We start from the raw sequence: 18136 nt of genomic DNA, 5'->3' as shown, positions 1-18136 counted from the left end.
TGCTTCCGGGCTGGGGGCAGAAGCAGACCTCGGACAAGTTAAAGGGCCCGTGGATCAGCTGTTTCACGGGTCCTTTAACTTGCGTGGCGGCTGGGGACTGCCTCTGCTGCCGGCCCACACGCTGTTTTTGTGGCAGGAAATGGAGTGTTGTGGCTCACGGGTCCTTTAAGTAGTTGGGGGCTAGGGGCTGCTTCTGCTGCCAGGAGTGACTCTAGGGGGAAATAGGCCCTAGGCAGGCAACCTCCCCCCCCCCGGCACCTTTCAGTTGCCACACTCTGCTCGCCCCCACTCGCCGCTGCGGCGCTCCGCTCACCCCCCACCGCAGTGCTCTGCTTGCCAACCCTTCTCCCCCCCCCTTCTCCACAACTGCTGCCAGCCCGTGCGCTGTTTAGTGGCAGGGAAAGGAGAGCTGTGGCGAGCTTACTGCCGCCCTCTCTTCCCCACCAGTAAAATAATACGCAGGCCAGCAGCAGAAGCAGCCCCCAGCCCCCCTGCCAGTTAAGGGGCCCGCAGCTCAGCTGTTCAGCAGGCCCTTTAACTCAGGCCACAGGCTGGGACTGCTTATGCCCCCTGCCCCAGAAGCAACCTCTCCACTGTCCTGGAGCCATGGCAGAGGCCCCAGGGACTGGTTGGGGCCCCAGAGTCAGGGGGCTGTGCCCCACAGGCCCCCTCGTAGCTACGGGGCCTGGGGGATTTGGGGGCGTTCTGGGAGGGGCCTGGCAATCCCCGACACGATTACATCACCGAATGACTTCATCACGTCCCCGTGCAGCCCCCGCAACCCCCTTTTCTCCAACTATTTCCCCCTTTAATGGGGGGGGGGGGGAGAGCGGGGCCCTCGTTTCCTGCCCTGCAAGAGACAAAATAGTGCAAAAGCTCTTTTGCCTCTTGCAAGGTAGGGGCCGACACAGCCCAAAGCCGGGCCAGCGTCGCGAGGCGAAGACGGATGCTGTCGGCATAGTGCAAACCCGTGAGCCGCTGTGCTCGCGTTCCTCCTCAATGACGCGGTTACAGTGGAACTGGCGAACTACGAGTGCTACTCAATGCATTAAAAGGCTGCCAGGTTGGCACAAGGGCTTCCTCTCGTCGCCAGCTAATGGTTCAAGGGAACCTTTTTGTGCCCGTTCTGCCCGGGAGATGGCGCTCTTCCCGAGTCGGCCTGAGAGGCGGGAAAAGGATGCTCAAGTCATCTAGGCTCCTTCCTGCGCAGCGGAACCTGCGATAAGGGGGCAAAGGCCGCATCGGCGCTTTTAGTTTCGCTTTACTTCGTAGCGCAGCGCTGACGTTGAAGGACTTCCCGGTCGTTTCTTCCTCATGGAGCCCCTGAAGGCAAGTCTCTTGGGGTCCCGATTGGGCTGAGAAGAATCCCCTCTTCTGTCTTGACTTTTCTCCCTGATACCTCCTGCTAACTTTTATCTCTCCACCCTATTACGTGATCTCTTAGCTTTCACTTTGCTTGTGGAGTCGGTGCTCTCTCCTTTTCTACTTCAAGGGATTTCAAAGGGTTGCGTTTTTGAGCTGTTCATTTTAAGCTCCGTTTAAATTTCCCCACCCATTTACAGCTCTTCTCCGTCTTCCTTATCCTGCAGCAGGGAGTCCTGCTCCCTGGCTCTGTAGTCTCCCCATCACTCTCCTTCCTGCCCCAGTTATGCTCCTACAACTTCCACCGTTTTCTGCTTATGTAAAATCGGTCCTTTTATGGTAGAAAAAGCCCAACAGGAATTATTTGCATATTAGGTCACACCCCCTGACAGCAGGTTAGCTGGAACTGCGTTCCTGTGTGTTCCTGCACAAAAAAAGCCCTGTGTAAAATATTTATATGCCACTATATCCACTTGAACTCAAGGCATCTAGCAAGGCAACAAAAAAGTTGCAAGGTCACAAAACATTAGAACATGCCATTACAAAGTAAGACAGCAAATAACGAAAAACAAACTGAAATATGTAACGTATGATTGAAGGGTGTTAATGAATCATTATAACTCATGACGATGACTGCATAAAACAGATGTTCCTCTGAACACATTTCCAGTAACCGGTGAATCATAGCTTGATGTTTATCAGAATGGGCCTTACAGTAGCCTAGCACAGGTATGATCAACTTTTTGATTTTGGGGGATATTCTTCTTGGCCAGATCTCCCATGCTTTTTGATGTTGCTGCCCATTTGCTGCAGACCAATCCGCTTCTTAGATTTTTCTCTGTCTTCCCACTGCACTTTGATGAAGAAGGGCACTTGCAGTGTAAGGAGTGGGACCAGGTGAGTTTCATGCCACTTCCTTGCTTTGTATGCAGCCTCTTCATTGGGAAATGAGAGATTGCCCCAGAAGCCTCCTAGTAAATTATATCATGATTCCCTGCTCAGTACTTATAGAGGTAGATGGAGTTTTAAAAAAAGAAAAGTTTGAATATGGTCCATTCCACCAGGTGACCAGCCTTAACCTAATGGTTGTCTCTGGTTTGCAAATAATGCTTGTTTCTTTTTTAGTGCAAAGTTATTTATCCCAGATACATCCTCAAGAACAATTAAGATAGAGCTTTGCACTACTAATAGGCAGTTTTCATACGGGCAATATCCAAATAATTGCTTCAGGTGCATCCAAATAATTGGGCATGCTCAGTGGAATCTTTTCCCCATTTTTCTTTAAACAATAAAACCTCATGTTATGTATTACATTACACAATCATCAGTTTCAAAAGAGGCTTTGCCACATGTCAGGGAGCTATTACTGGCCCAAAGTTTCCTTAGGTATTAAGGAAGAAGTTTCCAGTGTTTCCTAGAGGTGTCCTTGGTCACTTCCAGGTAGCTTTAGGCATCACCAGGAATTCTTACGTAAAAACTTCCTGAAAGTAGATTAGACCTTCTTTTTCTTTTTAATTTTTCTCTCTCTGCTGCTTGGGGGTTGGGGGAGTTCCCAGGGGTGTGGTAGCCCTATTAGGTGTGCAGGAATAGTTGCATTTTGCTGTGGATCCATGTGTTTTCTCTTGTTGACTTTAGACTAGTAGAAATAATATATGATGTCATGAGATGCAGCCAATTAATAATTTATTTAAAATTCAATAATTGTTAAATTTGTAACAGTGCTTTCAATATATTATATATTGTGTGTAAGAGATGTTGCAGTAAATTGGAAAAGGGCTATTCTCACTTACCTAGCTCGAACTTTCTTATATATGTACATAGTTTTTTCTGATTTGATTTCCCCCAGCAACTTTCAATTGTAAATGTTATGGTTCTTTAATTTTCAGTCTTTGAACCAATTAGTTAAATATAGATGTTTGCATAGTGACTTAATGTTTATGTTATGTTGAGTTTTTTAAGTATAAGAAAACTTTCAATTTTTTTTAAACAATTACTAGTTCAGATCAAAAAGAAGAAAAAAGGCAGCTTTTTTGTTAGAAGGGAAGATCAGCTTAACCTTTTTTTAAAAAAAGAAGGGGTGGCAATTTCCACTTATATTCCCCTCTGAGTGCAGACCTCTTGTGCACTTAAACCTTTAGAACTGTGTGGTTGTGTGTGTGTGTAAAATGTTATCAAGTTGCAGCCAACTCTTGGCAACCCCTCATGGCGTTTTCAAGGCAAGTGATGGACAGAGGTGGTTTGCCATTGCCTGCTTCTGCATAGCAACCCTGGACTTCCTTGGTGGTCTCCCATCCAAGTACTAACCAGAGCCAACTTTGCTCAGCTTCCAGCCTGGGCCATCCAGATCAGGGCAGTGTGGTTGAATACATGCCAGTATATATGCTCAAGTCAGTTTGTAAACTACAAAAACTGTGAGCAAGTGACTTCTGCAAACTTATTTGAAAGGCTGAATTGATCTACTAGTTAAATGCTTTAAAGTTAAATGTTTAAAACTTTGATGACATAGTAAACACTCCTGGGATAAGAGAAATTAGGGACTTTTTTTCCTTAGAGCCCAATCCAGTTGGTTCCTTATGCAGTAATGCATCTCTCTGCTGAATAGAAGACTAGAGAGAGAGAGGAATGTGGCAGCAAGGCAGCAAGGTATCCCACCCCCATACTGCATGCAGTGTAGATTGTTTCTTTGGTGCAAAATACTAAATTTGGCAAGATTTATCAGTGTTCTGAAATTGATTAACAAATTAAAAATGTAGAGCCAGCCCATCTTCTCTTCCAACTCTGCACAATTCTGTATGCATAGAGGGAGATTCAGTACCAACTATCCCCTGGTAGTCCTCCTGATGTAACTGCAGAGCAGTACACAATGTTTCAGAGTTGAATTTCAAAAAGAAAACTTGAACACTTGCAAAATTCAAGCACATAAATTCAAATTTTAAAATTTTCCAGAATTTTATGTGGGGTTTTTATGCTCTAGGCAGAGGTTTAGTGTGATTCTGAAATGTGGAGATGAAGTGGTTTACCATTCTTAGAGTTCTTTTTGAAGTGCCTGTCATTGAGCTTGTCTTTTATTTATTTTCTATAGCTGGGAGAAGAACTTTCTGATCCTTCATCATTGCAGATAGATGAAGATAACGAACAAAATAATAGTGATCAATTGGATGCAAAGCCAGACAGAAGAGATCGATTATCAATCTTCGGAAAGTAAGAAACACTTTTAAAAAATCTTAACTATGCCTTTTGCATTAAAGGGCTTTGTCCCAATTCTTCTGTGAATTAGTAATTCTGTTATTTCTTTGTACAAACTAACACTGTATTAGGGCTGTCAAGCTCCCAACGAGTTTTGGCAACAAAAGTGAGAATCATGGAGAGGAAGGATAGCCCCTGTGAAAATCGTCCTCTAACTCAACACTTCAGACATACTCAGAATGCTCAAAACACAAACTTACTAATAGTCATTCTTGCATAAACAGTAGAATAATTAATTAACAATCTACAGAACAACCATAAGGTGGAACATTATTTCCTGCAAAAACAGGGTTCTAGATATTCTGGAAATACTCGTCAGCTATGTGGTTGTATGCCTGAAGTTTTCACTTTCTGCGGAGCAGAATCCTCTTCTTTGAATGAAACAGGATCTATTTTATGTGAATAGAGGAAAAAGCATGAATGAACTTGTCTGTTAACTACCACTAACGACTTTGTGTTACATGTCTGACACTTTACCTATTCCACCTTATGGTTGTCCCATGGATTGTTAGTTAATTATTCTACTATTTGTACAAGAGTGACTATTAGTAAGTTCGTGTTTTGAGCATTCTGAGTGTGTTTGAAGTGTTGAGTTGCAGGACAAGCTGCCAATGGGGGCAAGGAATGCACTGTGCCTAGGTCCAGTTGCCCACAGTCTGGAGATAAAAAAAAATTAAAAATTGCAGCTTCAAAAGCTCCTACCGGAAGTGACAAAGGGTAGATCTATCCTAATCATGGGAAACGCTGTAGTTTCACCATAGATTTTCTGATAATTCCTATGGCTACCCTTTGTTATTTCCAATTTTTAATGTGATGTAGCGCCACAAGTGCCACTGTGGGCCCTACATGGTCTGCCCACAACCCTCCTGCTGGTTGCTACTCTGGACTCCCTCAGAGAAGTGTAACAGGAAAATGCATAAGCAGCCATCGTGGTATTCACTGTTGGTCTTCTTTTGTCATTATAAAGCAGTCACCGTCTCCTCAGTTGCCACAGCTTTCAGCTCTTGAGTTCATCCACAAGTGGTCTGATTATTTTCTCTCCTCCCCTCCCCCAGTATAATTGGATGCTGTTGAAAATCCTGCTAGTCAGGGTTCTCAACTGAGAACAGAACATTGGTTCTTTCCATCTGTGAGTTAGGAGAGTATCCTTCCCCACCCAATCTTCTATTTGTTTTTGTGGTGGAGGAAAAATGGTTGCATTCCTAAAAGGCATTAAGTTCAGTTTTTATTCCTGCATCATTTGGCTGTGTGATCCAAATATTATTTTAATGTGTTCCTGGGATCTTTTCCATATCTTCTTGCATGCATTAGCTCCTTCCTAGGCTTTCCAACCTCCAGGCAGGGCGGAGAGATCTTCCAGAATAACAACTGATCTCCAGACAACAAAGATTAGTCTCCCTGGAGAAAATACACTATACACAGCATTATACACTGTTAAGTTTCCTCCTGTTCCCAAACTACTTGCTCCACAAGGTCTTTCCCCTATTTATTTATTTACTTTCCATTTATATCCCACCCATTCCAAATGGACTCAGGGCGGCTAACAATCATATAAAAACCAACATCTCAATTTCAAATATAAAACAATAAGGCAGTCAATTATAATTTAAAACAATTTAAAACAAAGTATTAGTGCTATACAGAGTATACAATTTATCTGTTGGTGGTCCTGTTGGTGGAGTTGCCCAGTAGCATACTAGCGGCAGCCTTCTCCCCTAGTTGTTATAGACCTGTTATAGGCCCTAGCACCATGGTAACATGTAATCGTTAAATAGCTGCTCACCATCACCACTGCTCTTCCTTTTAGAATGTGGGATTTATGACTCTGTTTCTATTTGATGAAAAAAATGATTTTTAACAAACTGTTTATTTTATTTCCACTAGATGGCAGGCAAGTATAATTTTTGCTTATGAGAGCACACCATTTTATGAATAGATTTTAATTTAGGTTTCTAGAGTTGTGGGAGCTATTGAGTATTTATTATTATTGTCATGTGTTTAAAAACTCTACTTGTTAAATAAATATTAAAATATGTCGATATTCTTTAAAAATTAAATCTCAAAATAGCAAATGAAGGGGGGGAGGTTGGTCAGATTTCTGTTCTGATATTATTGTCTTTGCTTTAAAATTAAATTAAGTTTCTTAGTAGCCTTTGTTTTTTGCCTATAACTCTTAGCATGGTTGATTAGTTCAGACCATGATGAAGCACATTTACTTGCTGTGAACAATCCAATTTTAGAAACATTTAGAACCTTGTAAGAACATGTATTTATTTAGGTATTTATACACCCCCCTTATTCCAGTGGAACCAAAACCAGATTACAACAATATTTTTTCCCTCCTCCATTTTATCCTCATGGAAACTCTGGAAGGTATCTTAGCCTGAGAGCATGCGACTGGCCCAAGGTCACCCAGTGAGTTTCCATGACAGAGCAGGGTCTGCCAGATCCACTGTAATCATACTATGGTTTTAACACTTGCTGTGGACTAAATGAAGCACACTTGGAATGAAGTTCTTTAAAGGCAACAGGACATTTATCTCAACTTTTGGAAGAGCCTTTGGCTCTTCCAGATGATTGCCGTATGGGTGGGTGTTAATTTTTATGATGGCTGTTTTTAATGTTTTAAAGAATTATAATTTTTTACTGTTTTTCTTGGTGTTTTTCACTTTTGGGTCCAACTTATTTGGAGGAAAGATGGGGCTATAAATGTTTTAAATGAATAAACTTTAGGTCCAAGCATGTTTGGATCCAGCTTACGTATATTAATAGGGAATCCTGTATCTGTGCCATCCGCAACACTGTGCAGTATGTACTCTGCCAAATATAGAGGGAATACAGAAATACTTGTTTGGCAAGTTTGGGAACAAGACCTTAAACAGTTATATGAGGCATTGGGCATAATACATGAATATTCAGTTTGGTTTTTTGTTGAACTTTATGTAGTCTGGTTCCCTTTTGAGAGTGGTACAGGCAACTTCTAGTCTTGTTTTGTTTTTCAAGTCAGTGTTCAAACTAAAAGTGTGGAACTTGCACTTTAATTGTTATTCACAGCCACCTGAGTGCATTTTGCTGCTAATGTTTTGTACCATTTGTTTTTACAAAAGTTTTATTCACTGTGTGACTTGCAGTCTTTTGCTGAAGAAAGATACTGTAAGAGAGAATTTGATGAACCTTGATTTTTTTTTTTTTTACAATACTTGCACATAGCTTAAAAACCAACTGTGATCAGTTTCAGATACGTACTACAAGAGGGAGGGTTGTTCTCTAGGTTGTTTCTGTAGTGTGACTTCCTTCCATTACCACCTTTCCTGGTAGTACGCTTCTTCCCCCATCTGTAGTCACTGGATGGTTCCTGAAATCTTAAACTGGCAAAACACTAGTGGGAAAAGGATGTAATAGTTATGAAGCAAACACAAGTTGGTCCTCTCAGAGCCAGATGTGATTTTTACTCTGTTGTGTCCTTTAGAATGCTGGTCTGTGCAAAATGAAGCTACATTTCCTGATTAATTTTTTAAAATCCTTGGAAGCACTGGGCTGCATCCAAATGATTTACAGTGGAGTGAAGTACCTTCTTCTTTTTGAGACTGGCATATGGCTGTGTGGCTCCAGGATATTTGCAGTTTAAATTGCAGAGCTTGAACATTCTTTGGTATAATTTTATTTTAATTTTTGTAATGCAAATTTATGGTTAAGAAATCTTGTTATTAGTTTTAAAAAAACCTCCACTGGTGAAGGCACGTGCATTTGGATGTCGTGACTAATTGGAATTTAACTGAACTTTACTTCTGTGTTCAGTCTCAGTACACTATGCTGAGAAGAGGCAAAAAACCCCTAACTTTTGTTTGTGATGTCTTGCTAGACTTGCCAAACAAACTTACTATCAAGTATATCAAGGCTGGGGAAAAAATGGAGGAAAAAAAGGTTTCATGTGATTCTCTTGACTGAAAATAATTTGGCCACAACCCAAAATCAATCTGAAGTTAAATTCAAATTGAATAATAATAAATAAATATGCTGCATTTATGTAAATAAACTGAGGATTTTTTTCTCCATCAAGAGATTTATTTAATCATTTTCAGGAAGACTTTCTTAATAAGCTAGTATAATTGGATAATGGGGAAAGTTAAAAAGATTTATTTAAATGATAGTATAGTCCTGATTCTTAAAAAGAAAAATACACTCATCTCTTAAGCTTACTTTCTCTCCTGTACTGTCACAATAGCGTAGCGATCGAATCAGTGATACCTGTTTTTCTGCCTGTCAGCAGGAGCAGAAGAGACCTACATGACCTCAGCTGCTTGCTGGGGCCATAGTTATGGAGGTTTCAATAGTCCTATAGAAAAGTCCAGCGTGACCCGTTGCTGACACAGACAAATGCTTTGGTCTGCGAGCACATTGTAGCCTGCTTCACTCTCTAGTGTAGTATAAGCATGGTGGGATGCTGGCATTATTAGAGAAGATTAAAACTATCTCTCGGCACAAGGTAAACGTATTTTTCAGATGCAGAGTGGTGTACCACTTGATGAAGAGCCAAGGTATTGTATACTATTTTTCTCTACTAATTAATATCATGAAATAAAACTTAAATAAGATGTTTCTAGATTACTGGCAATTCAGAAGCATGTTGTTGGCCAGCAGCTTTCTTGGACCAATTAAAACAGGACATTATTGGGTATAATTAGAAAAATCATTTGCTCCCTTGCAAACAACAAAACTCTTAGATCCTGTCTCAGGTTATGTTTGGGAAGTGGTGGCCACTGGAGTATGGTTCCCCACAGCACTTGGATGATGTGAACTGTCCTGAGCGCATAGGAGAAGCCTCTGTACAGCTCTTCCCTACACTAGTGTTAGCCCACTTTCCAGGAGAGGTGACATTGTGCCACATTATCTGAATTATGCACAAATATAATATCAGAAGTGTCCTTCAGAGATACTGGAAAACTTGTCACATGTCAATTCTGGTTATTCTAAACCTTCATTGGCAAAAGAGCTTCATGAATGGCTTGAAGCTGGAAATCATCTGAAGGTGAAGCTAAAGGAAGTTTTGTTACAGTAAAGAGCCAAATGTTTTTAAATTAGCAAAAGTTATGAATTAGTGGTATAGACTGAAGCCCTAGTTTCTCAATAATAGAAAATATCAAAAAGACATTTGGTTGTTTGTCCAGAAGGTCCAACTGGATAATTCTTTATTCTGAATTTGTATTATATTTAAACATTTTGCTCCTGCTCCAAATTACAACAGTCCATGGCCTGCAGGACATGGTGCTGTTACATTCTGCTATTTCCCCACCTGATACTCTTATATGTAAGTTGTGAGTTGCACCTTTGTATTACAAAATCTGACAGGAATATTTGTTGAATTTACTTGTATATTTTAAGGGCAGTCTTTCATATAGTTTCTAACAGATTAGAAACATTTCAGCCTATGTGTTAAATCCTGATGAAGACAAAATGTGCATAACGGTTTGACGGGACTTAAAGTTTAACGGTAATAATGGATATCCATGGAACAAGATATAAAAATTCTTTACTAAAAGAAATAATGATGCTTTGATCTGTAAATGATTATTTAATTATGAGAGGAGCACTCAGTGGTTATAATTCACTTTATGTAGGTGTGGTTTCTATGGTGTCTTTTTCCATTTTTTTTTTTTAAATTTAGTGTGCATGTAAGTTACTATTAGTTTTTATGGGCTGCTTACTTCTGTGATCTTTTGGAGAATCCTCTCTGCATAATGAAGCATTGTATTGCTTAAGGCTTGCACTGTTTTGGTTGTATAAACAGCCTTTTAATTAAGAATCCAAGAAAAAGAGCAGGCACGTTTGAACAGACTGTATTTCAGATCTCCTTTTGGATTAGTTTTTTCTACATACAGGCAGGACGCACATTCAAAAACTTCTAGGGTTTAGGAAATTTAAAAGCTATATAAAATTTGAAAGATATAAATATTTTGAAAGCACATTCAATTGGGAGGGGCTGTTAATGTACTGGAGTAGAGAGCCCCACAACAAGATAGATACATATATTTTAAAGAGTAAGCACTTTGCTCACTACTGAGTCTGACAGCTTATTTGTAATTCATATCACAACAAAGGGACAACTGTAGCACTTTCCCCCTTATCATCTTTATGCATAGCTGACATCTCTTTCAGGGGTAAAAAGTTTGTTTTTTTCCAATAGGGTTGTCTGCTCTGGATTGGATAGTTCCTGGATATCCGGGGGCAAAGCTTGGGAAGTGCAGAGTTCATGGACGAGAGGGCGCTAAGTAGGAATGTAATGCCATACTCCACCTTCCAAAGCCGTCATTTTCTCTAGGGAAATTGATTTATGTAGTCTGGAAATCAATTATAATTGTGGGAAAATTAACATTCCTTACCTGGAAGTTGATAATGCTAGCTGTCCAAAGGAAGAACTTCAGAATGCAACAGAGATCTTCCATATGGAATTAAGAAATAGTTTGATGACCTCAGCCTTATTCTGTGGATGAACTCTCAAAAGCTAGAGGTCATTCATATCACTTATGAGAGTTTACTTGTCTAGCAGGTGCAGCAGAACTAAATGTGAACAGGGATCCCAGTTGGCAGTACTGAGGTTAGAGTCCTTTCTCCAGTGAGCCTCTTTCTCCTACTTCTGGGCTGCTGCCCGAGATGGTTTATTATAATTTATATTAGCCACTTTTCTACCTTACAATAACTCAAGGCAGCTTACATTGAAAGCAACAAAACAAAATTAAAACCACCAGTTTAAAATCAGCAATGAAAAACTGATGGAGGCAGAATTGAAATAAATGGAGCCTTTTGATATAAAATTATTTTAGTTTTCTCTTTTGCCTAAAAAACCTACCATAATACTTGTTGAGGCAGGGGTGTCAAACATGTGGCCCGCAGGCCAAAACCAGCCCCCATAGGGCTCTTATGCAGTCTGCGAGCAAGTGGCTGTCTCTTACTTTCTCTGGACCTGTGTTACTCTGCTGCAGCTTGCTTTGTCAGGCTCCCTGTATCAAACCTGGCAGAAATTGCAAGCCTCGGCCAGCTTTCCTCTGTCAGTTGAGGCTTGGCTCCTCTCTGCTGAGGAGGAAGGGAGGTGGTGCAGGGAAAGAGCTTCCTTTGTCAGGCTGTCTGAATTGCAAGGGGGAAATAGCAAGCCCAGCTCAGCTTCCACCAGAAAGCGCCCGAGAGCTTGCTTTGCCAGGCTGCCTGAATTGCAGGGAAGAGCTAGCAAGCCCAGCCCAGCTTCATGGGAAAAGAGCCCCAGAACTTCCTTTGCAAGGCTGCATAAATTGTGTGGGAGAAGTAACAAGCCAAGCCCCCTTCCGTGGATGGCTGAAGCTCCTCCCTTCTGAGGAGGAAGGGAGATGGAGGGAGTGGAAGTGCCCCAGAGTTTTCTTTACCAGATTGTCTGAATTGCAGGGGAGAACTAGCAAGCCCAATCTAGCTTCCCTTGGAAACTTTGCAAGGATGTTTAAATCGTGTGGAAGAAATAATAATCATCATCATAATAAGTTTTTATTTATACCCCGCCCTCCCCGCCAAGGCAGGCTCAGGGCGGCTTACAGAACATGATACAGTATCATGGCATAACAATAACAGATAATATCAATCAACAGTATAAATACAATATATAAATTAATATTAAAAATAAGCTAAAACAATACAATGGTGCTACAGTCTCTGTTTATCCAAGGCAGCGTAGTATTAATTCTGGTTCCATCTTAAAATAGCAAGCCCAGCCCAGATTCCCAAAGCTTCCTTTTGGAAGGCTACATATTTGCACTGGAGAAATAGCAAGCCCAGCCCAGCGAGCTTCCCTTGTTGGCTGAAGTTCCTCCCCACTGAGGAAGAAAGGAAGTAGGAGGGAAAGAGCCTCAAAGCTTCTTTTCCAAGGCTGCCTAAATCACAGTGGAGAAATAGAAAGCACCTTTAAAACCAACAAAGTTTTAATCAAAGTATGAGTCTTTGCGTGCCTTGCTACTCTGTGTGCATGTGAGGTTTTTGTTTTGGTTGGGCTTGTTATGCCACAGCTCTCCTGGGTGCAACTGGGTTCACCTCCCCCCTCCAATCTCCTCTTTTTCACTGTATTGAATGCAATGTATTCATGGCCTCATGACCCAGTGTTTTTCAGTAGGAAAGCAACTGAACTAGATGAGCAATAACATTCAAGCCAGTGAGAAAGTGTGTGTCCAGACCAAGTTCACCCAGTACATTTCCTTTGTAGACTTTTGTCTACATTTCCTTGTAAATTTTGAACCTAGACTTTCCAGATAGTAGGCTGATACTGACCACTATACAATGCTGTCACTCTAATCTTGCACTGCCTCATAGGAGTTACAATTATTTTTCTGGGAAGACTGTAGTTTTGTAGACAAACACATAGCTGTCAGTCTGTGCCAGATGTTCTTGACCAGTGAATATCAATAAACCAAAAGTAGGTTTGCAGCTTACAGAAACACACCTAAACAGCATACTCAAGATTGCTACACACAGACATTTTGATGCAGTAGTTCAGAGCAAGAGGTGTCAGTTATCAGAGACTGTTAAATAAACAAAATATTGCAAGAGTGCTAATGTTTTAAGCATGTTTTTATTTTATGTTTTAAAATTAATATTTTTAATTGTGTTTGTGTCCTTTATAAAGTTCATACCTCTGCTACCTGGCATTACATTATATGACACGTGACCCGGCCCAACAAGGTCTCATTAATGTCAGAGTCAGCCCTCATAACAAATGAGTTCGACACCCCTGTGTTAAGGTATGATTACATCAGATAATTGTGTAAGAAATTCTGTGTTTGAAAATGATTCCCGTGTAATGTGAAAATTGTTCAAAAGAAGTACATGAATACTTCTTCAGTGTTCAGTACTTCCTACATGAATACAACTGGAGGCCGTAAACTCACCACATAATAGAATGTTATTGAGCATGATATTGAGGATTTTTGCAATTAACAATTTAATGTAGTTTTCAGAACATACTGTTACTTTTACTTTTATGGATAGTACTATAACAACATAAATCATAATTCAGGCAACCTCATAGCTGTTGTCTACATTCAAACTACAGCTGATAATACTGAAATTTAAACTAAAATGTTTTGTTCTTGCAAAATTATGGAATGTGAACAGTTACAAAAGAAATCTTGGTTCGGCAGCAGATAACTTTAAAAGTGACCCAAGGATGATACCAGTTCAGTTCCCATGCAGCAAAAGCGTTAGTTGCTGCAATTTATCTAACTAGCATAATATTTGAATTGACAGAAGGCAAAATAATTTCTTTAGCCATATTCATGGCAGAGGGCACAACTTTTAAAAAATGCTGTATGATACTGTGCAAAGGTTTTAATGAGTGTAAAAATAAATTTAACTTGTAGGTTTAGCTGCAGCCAAAGGTTTCTACTTAGAATATAACTACCCCCAAAGTGTTTCTAGTGAAAAATTTCAGTACATGTAAGAGCAGATAAAGTTTTACAGTAATCTTAGAGTCACTGTAGGGCATAAGCCTGGGCAGATGCCTCAGCATTGCATCCCTGGATTTCATTGGTGGTCTCCCATTCACATACTAACCAGCTGTGCTTAGATTCTAAAATCTGACAAGATTGGGCAAGCCTGAGCTATCCATGGGGTTGCCAGTCCTCCAATGGGGACAGGAGTCCCCCAGTTCCAGGCCCCAACTCTCCACCTCCTGTCAGTTAGCCAGTGAGGGATACTTGCACTCCAAAAAAAGGGAGGAACACCCAGCATTTTAGCAACGTGCCTGCATGACTTTGATGTGACCCAGAAGTGCCATAGGCACATCAGAGTGATGCTGTGGTCAAAAACTCTGTGGTATTATCCCAAAAACCAGTGTTGCCCACATCTTTTGTATGTCACATTGGTGGGCACATCACTAAATTGTCAGATGAAACTCCTTGTTCCCAGTAAGACCATCCTCCCCAGCTGCCAGGAGGGACCTGGCAACCTTAGCTACACAGGTCACAGCAGTATGAGATAAAGAACTGCTTTAAGACATATGGCCTGTGGGCCAGAACCGGTCCCTGCATGGCTTGTATCCATCCCATGAGCAACTGGCTCTTCCTGCTCCCTTCTCCAGGGCTGCTTTTACGCAGCTACCTCTCTTGCTTTGCATGGAAGAGACATGAAGCCAAGCCTCCATTCCCTCCATTGACTGACTGAGGTTTCCTCCTTTCGGAGGAAGGGTGGGGGAGGGAAAGAGTGAAAGAGTACACCTATACAGGAGAGAGAGAGCAAAGTCTGAGTTCCATAGTGCCTCTAAAACCAGCAACGTTTTGTTTCAGGTATGAACATTCATGTGTATGCAACCTTCTTCAGAAGGAGGGAGGGAAGGTGGGTGGATGGATTCTTCTGACAAGCTTGATTTTACTGAGATCCCCATGTTCTGCTGTTTTCTTTGGGTCTCTCTTTCTCTCCCCCTCCCTTCCTCTCCCTCTCTCCCTCCCTCCCCCTCTCTCTCCCTCTCCCCCTCTCTCCCCCTCCCTCTCCCTCTTCCATTGGTTAACTGAGGTCTTCTCCTTTCTTCTTCTTTGGGAGGAAGGGGAAGGAAAGAGCAAGAGAGACTGCCTGAGCAGGAGAAAAATCTGAGCTCTGTGGTGCCTTTAAGACCAGCAAAGTTTTATTTCAGATATAAACTTCCATGTGAATGCATACTTTTTCAGATGGAGAGTGGGTGGATACTTCTGACAAGCACGTTGTTTACTGAAAGTAGATGGCTAAGTATTCAAAATACATTTATGATTCTATATATTCCAGTTCCAAAAATCTCCCTTTTCCTCCTCCTATCTCGTTGGCTGTCTTTCTTCACTCCCCCTGATTTTTTAACTGTTTTGTTATCATCACTAGCAATGTGCCTTTTGCCCAGTCTGAAATCAACACATTATTTCACTTGGAGAGATCCCCATCTCTAATGGCAGGGCAAGAGCTTTTGTGAGTTACTGCTCACTTCTTCAGATACATCTGAGAGTCCATTTGTCCTTATATCTTGGAGAGTGAGATGATTTCAGATGCCAAATGACAATAGCGGCTGTTGGTAATAAAACAGAAAACCTAGGTCTCAATTCAGTCCTGGAGGATGCATTGAACTTCTTTATCAGTTGCAATTCAGCAGTCTCTCTTTGAAATTCTTTTATAAGACAACTGCGACTCTTAGGTCAGCAACTGGAAGGCTAAATGTTCCACCACTTTTTAAACATCAGACTTATGTCCATTTATTCTTTGCATCCTACTGGACTGAATCCTCCTGGACCAAACTAAGTTTCCTATGTCATTACCAGTGCTGGTATCTCCATGCCTATTACCCCTCTGCATATCACAGCTAAGCCAACCAAACCTGCTTTCCATAACATTAGTCATTCAGCTGCTTTTTGTCATTCAGCATCTGAAATCACTGTTATAAAGTTTATATCTCTTGTACCTGGTGTTATATTTTATGGTGAACGTGACCTGGCCCAACAAAGTGACATTTATTTCAGATCTTGTAACAAATGAGTTCAACACCTCTGTTTTAAAAGCTTGTTCGTTTATTTATTGCATCTTGCAAACCAATTGGCAGAAAATAGTTTTAGATTATTCACTACTTTTATAAGTGCTTTTTAGGCTAAAATAAATGAATGGAGTGGACCAGAGGGCGGGGCATTTTATGCTTCCATGGGAGGAAAGAGCTACAACAGTCACACTCCAAGAGTGAAAGTTCTTGCACCCTTGCATCCACCAATGCACTGTTAGATCCTCCCTTTTATCCCTACCACAGCTCAGAACAATAGCTACCATGTAAGAACGGCAGGAGATCCCTGAATCACAAATTCCTACTCAGTGGGAGTGAAAATGGGGTAATTAACACATGGAATTCACTGCCACAGGAGGTGGTAGCAGCTACAAGCATAGACAGCTTCAAGAGGGGATTGGATAAACATATGGAGCAGAGGTCCATCAGTGGCTATTAGCAGATGGAACTCTCTGGAGCAGTGATGCTCAGTATTCTTGGTGCTTGTGGGGGACAACAGTGGGAAGGCTTCTAGTGCCCTGGCCTCACTGATGGACCTCCTGATGGCACCTGGTTGGCCACTGTGTAACACAGAGTGTTGGACTGGATGGGCCATTGACCTGATCCAACATGGCTTCTGTTATGTTCTCTTAAGTTCTTAAAAGTTTCTTATTAATTAGTACCAAAATTATTAAAAAATGACCTTATATGTTCTTGCTTGGTTAACTTTGGTTGTCTTATAAGGGCATAAAGCAAGCACAACACTAGTTAAAACAGAATCCCCCCAAAATTCTCCATGTAGTAAAAGAAGGCTATAGCTCTGCACACAGCTAATTGTACACAGAATTGCAGCTGATAGCAGGGCCAGATCTCCCACTAGGTGAATTAGGAGATTGCCTAGGGCGCCACCAGTCCAGGGATACCAAATTGGACCCCTGGACCGGTGGGGCTTTCTTCCTGATAGGATAGAATTGGCCCTAGGATAGAATTGGTTATCAGTGTGGGAGGGGGTGCAAGTAGTTAGCCTTGCCTAGAGTGCCAAACAGTCTAGGTCTGGCCCTGGCTGATAGAAATAGCCATTGGCACCAGAAGGTAGGGCATTTACAATGCAATAAGAAAATACTAAGGGTGCACTCACACATGATTTGGCCTGCCATAGGCACCCTTCCCCTTTGGATCAAACAGGTGCATTCACATGCACACATCTGGCCCCCATGCCGCTCCCACCCCACCTCATCCCGCAGTGTCTCTCACACACTTTAAATAGCCACTGGTATTTCCCAGTGGAAAACTGCTGAAGCGATTGCATGGCATGTTTCTGAGCAGTCTGAATGTCCAGGGCACACCATGCATGCGCCCTGCATACACAGGAGCAGTCTGAATACTCATCTAAGTGTGTGTATAGTCTGTGTTGAGCGCAGTCTGATGCAGTGTGTCTCTTTCAGGGGCAGCTTTTTTGAAGCTAAGAGATTGCTGCAGCAATTTCTTAGCGTGCTTCCACCCGAAGTATGATTCAAAGGAATGTGTGGAAGTTGCTGTGATCAGGAATAGGCAGATAATTATAGTAACAATACATAGAAGTTGTTATGTAGCCTTAATAGGATTGTCAGTTCCAGGTTGGAAAATTCCTGGATTTTGGGAGGTGGACCTTGTTTTGTGTGATGGGGTTTTGGGAAGGGAGAAGAACCATCAGTGGAGCATAAATGCCACAGAGTCCATCCTCCAGAGCAGCCATTTTCTATAGGAAACTGATATCTGGGTGTGTTCACACTATACTAAATGTGTTTTGCAAGTGGATTGTTTGCTATTCTTACACAGTAAAAATCCAGTTGCAAAACACATTATTTAGTGCAGTGTGAACACAGCCTCTGTCTCTGTAGGCGAGTTGTCATTCAGGAAGATAACCAGGCCCCACCAGGATGTTGCCAACCTGATGGCCAAAGTTTTCTTTTGTTATTAGAAACATAAGTTTGGGGATACATTTTACTGTTTACTGTGGAAACATATTGCACCATGCTTTCTGCCCGAAGA

General features: G+C 41.5%; 1 protein-coding gene across 2 annotated transcripts in view; it reads left to right on the top strand.

Annotated features, from left to right (window-relative positions):
* Positions 1 to 1189: 1189 nt before the first annotated feature.
* The window catches only part of CASP7 (caspase 7), a 30150-nt gene continuing 13203 nt past the window's right edge, over positions 1190 to 18136 (top strand). The window contains exons 1-2 of one of the 2 annotated variants that reach the window (XM_060241609.1): positions 1190 to 1329; positions 4445 to 4563. In XM_060241609.1, the coding sequence (XP_060097592.1) occupies positions 1315 to 1329; positions 4445 to 4563 (134 nt within the window). In that variant the 5' untranslated portion in view covers positions 1190 to 1314. Of the gene's footprint in view, positions 1330 to 4444; positions 4564 to 8975; positions 9147 to 18136 lie in introns of those variants that run through there. The other variant, XR_009555565.1, reaches the window with a different exon arrangement.

The sequence above is a fragment of the Heteronotia binoei genome, chromosome 6 (genome assembly GCF_032191835.1).
Source record: "Heteronotia binoei isolate CCM8104 ecotype False Entrance Well chromosome 6, APGP_CSIRO_Hbin_v1, whole genome shotgun sequence".
Taxonomy (NCBI): domain Eukaryota; kingdom Metazoa; phylum Chordata; class Lepidosauria; order Squamata; family Gekkonidae; genus Heteronotia; species Heteronotia binoei.
Note: the sequence above shows the minus strand (reverse complement) of the source record. Positions and strands in the feature narration are given on the sequence as shown.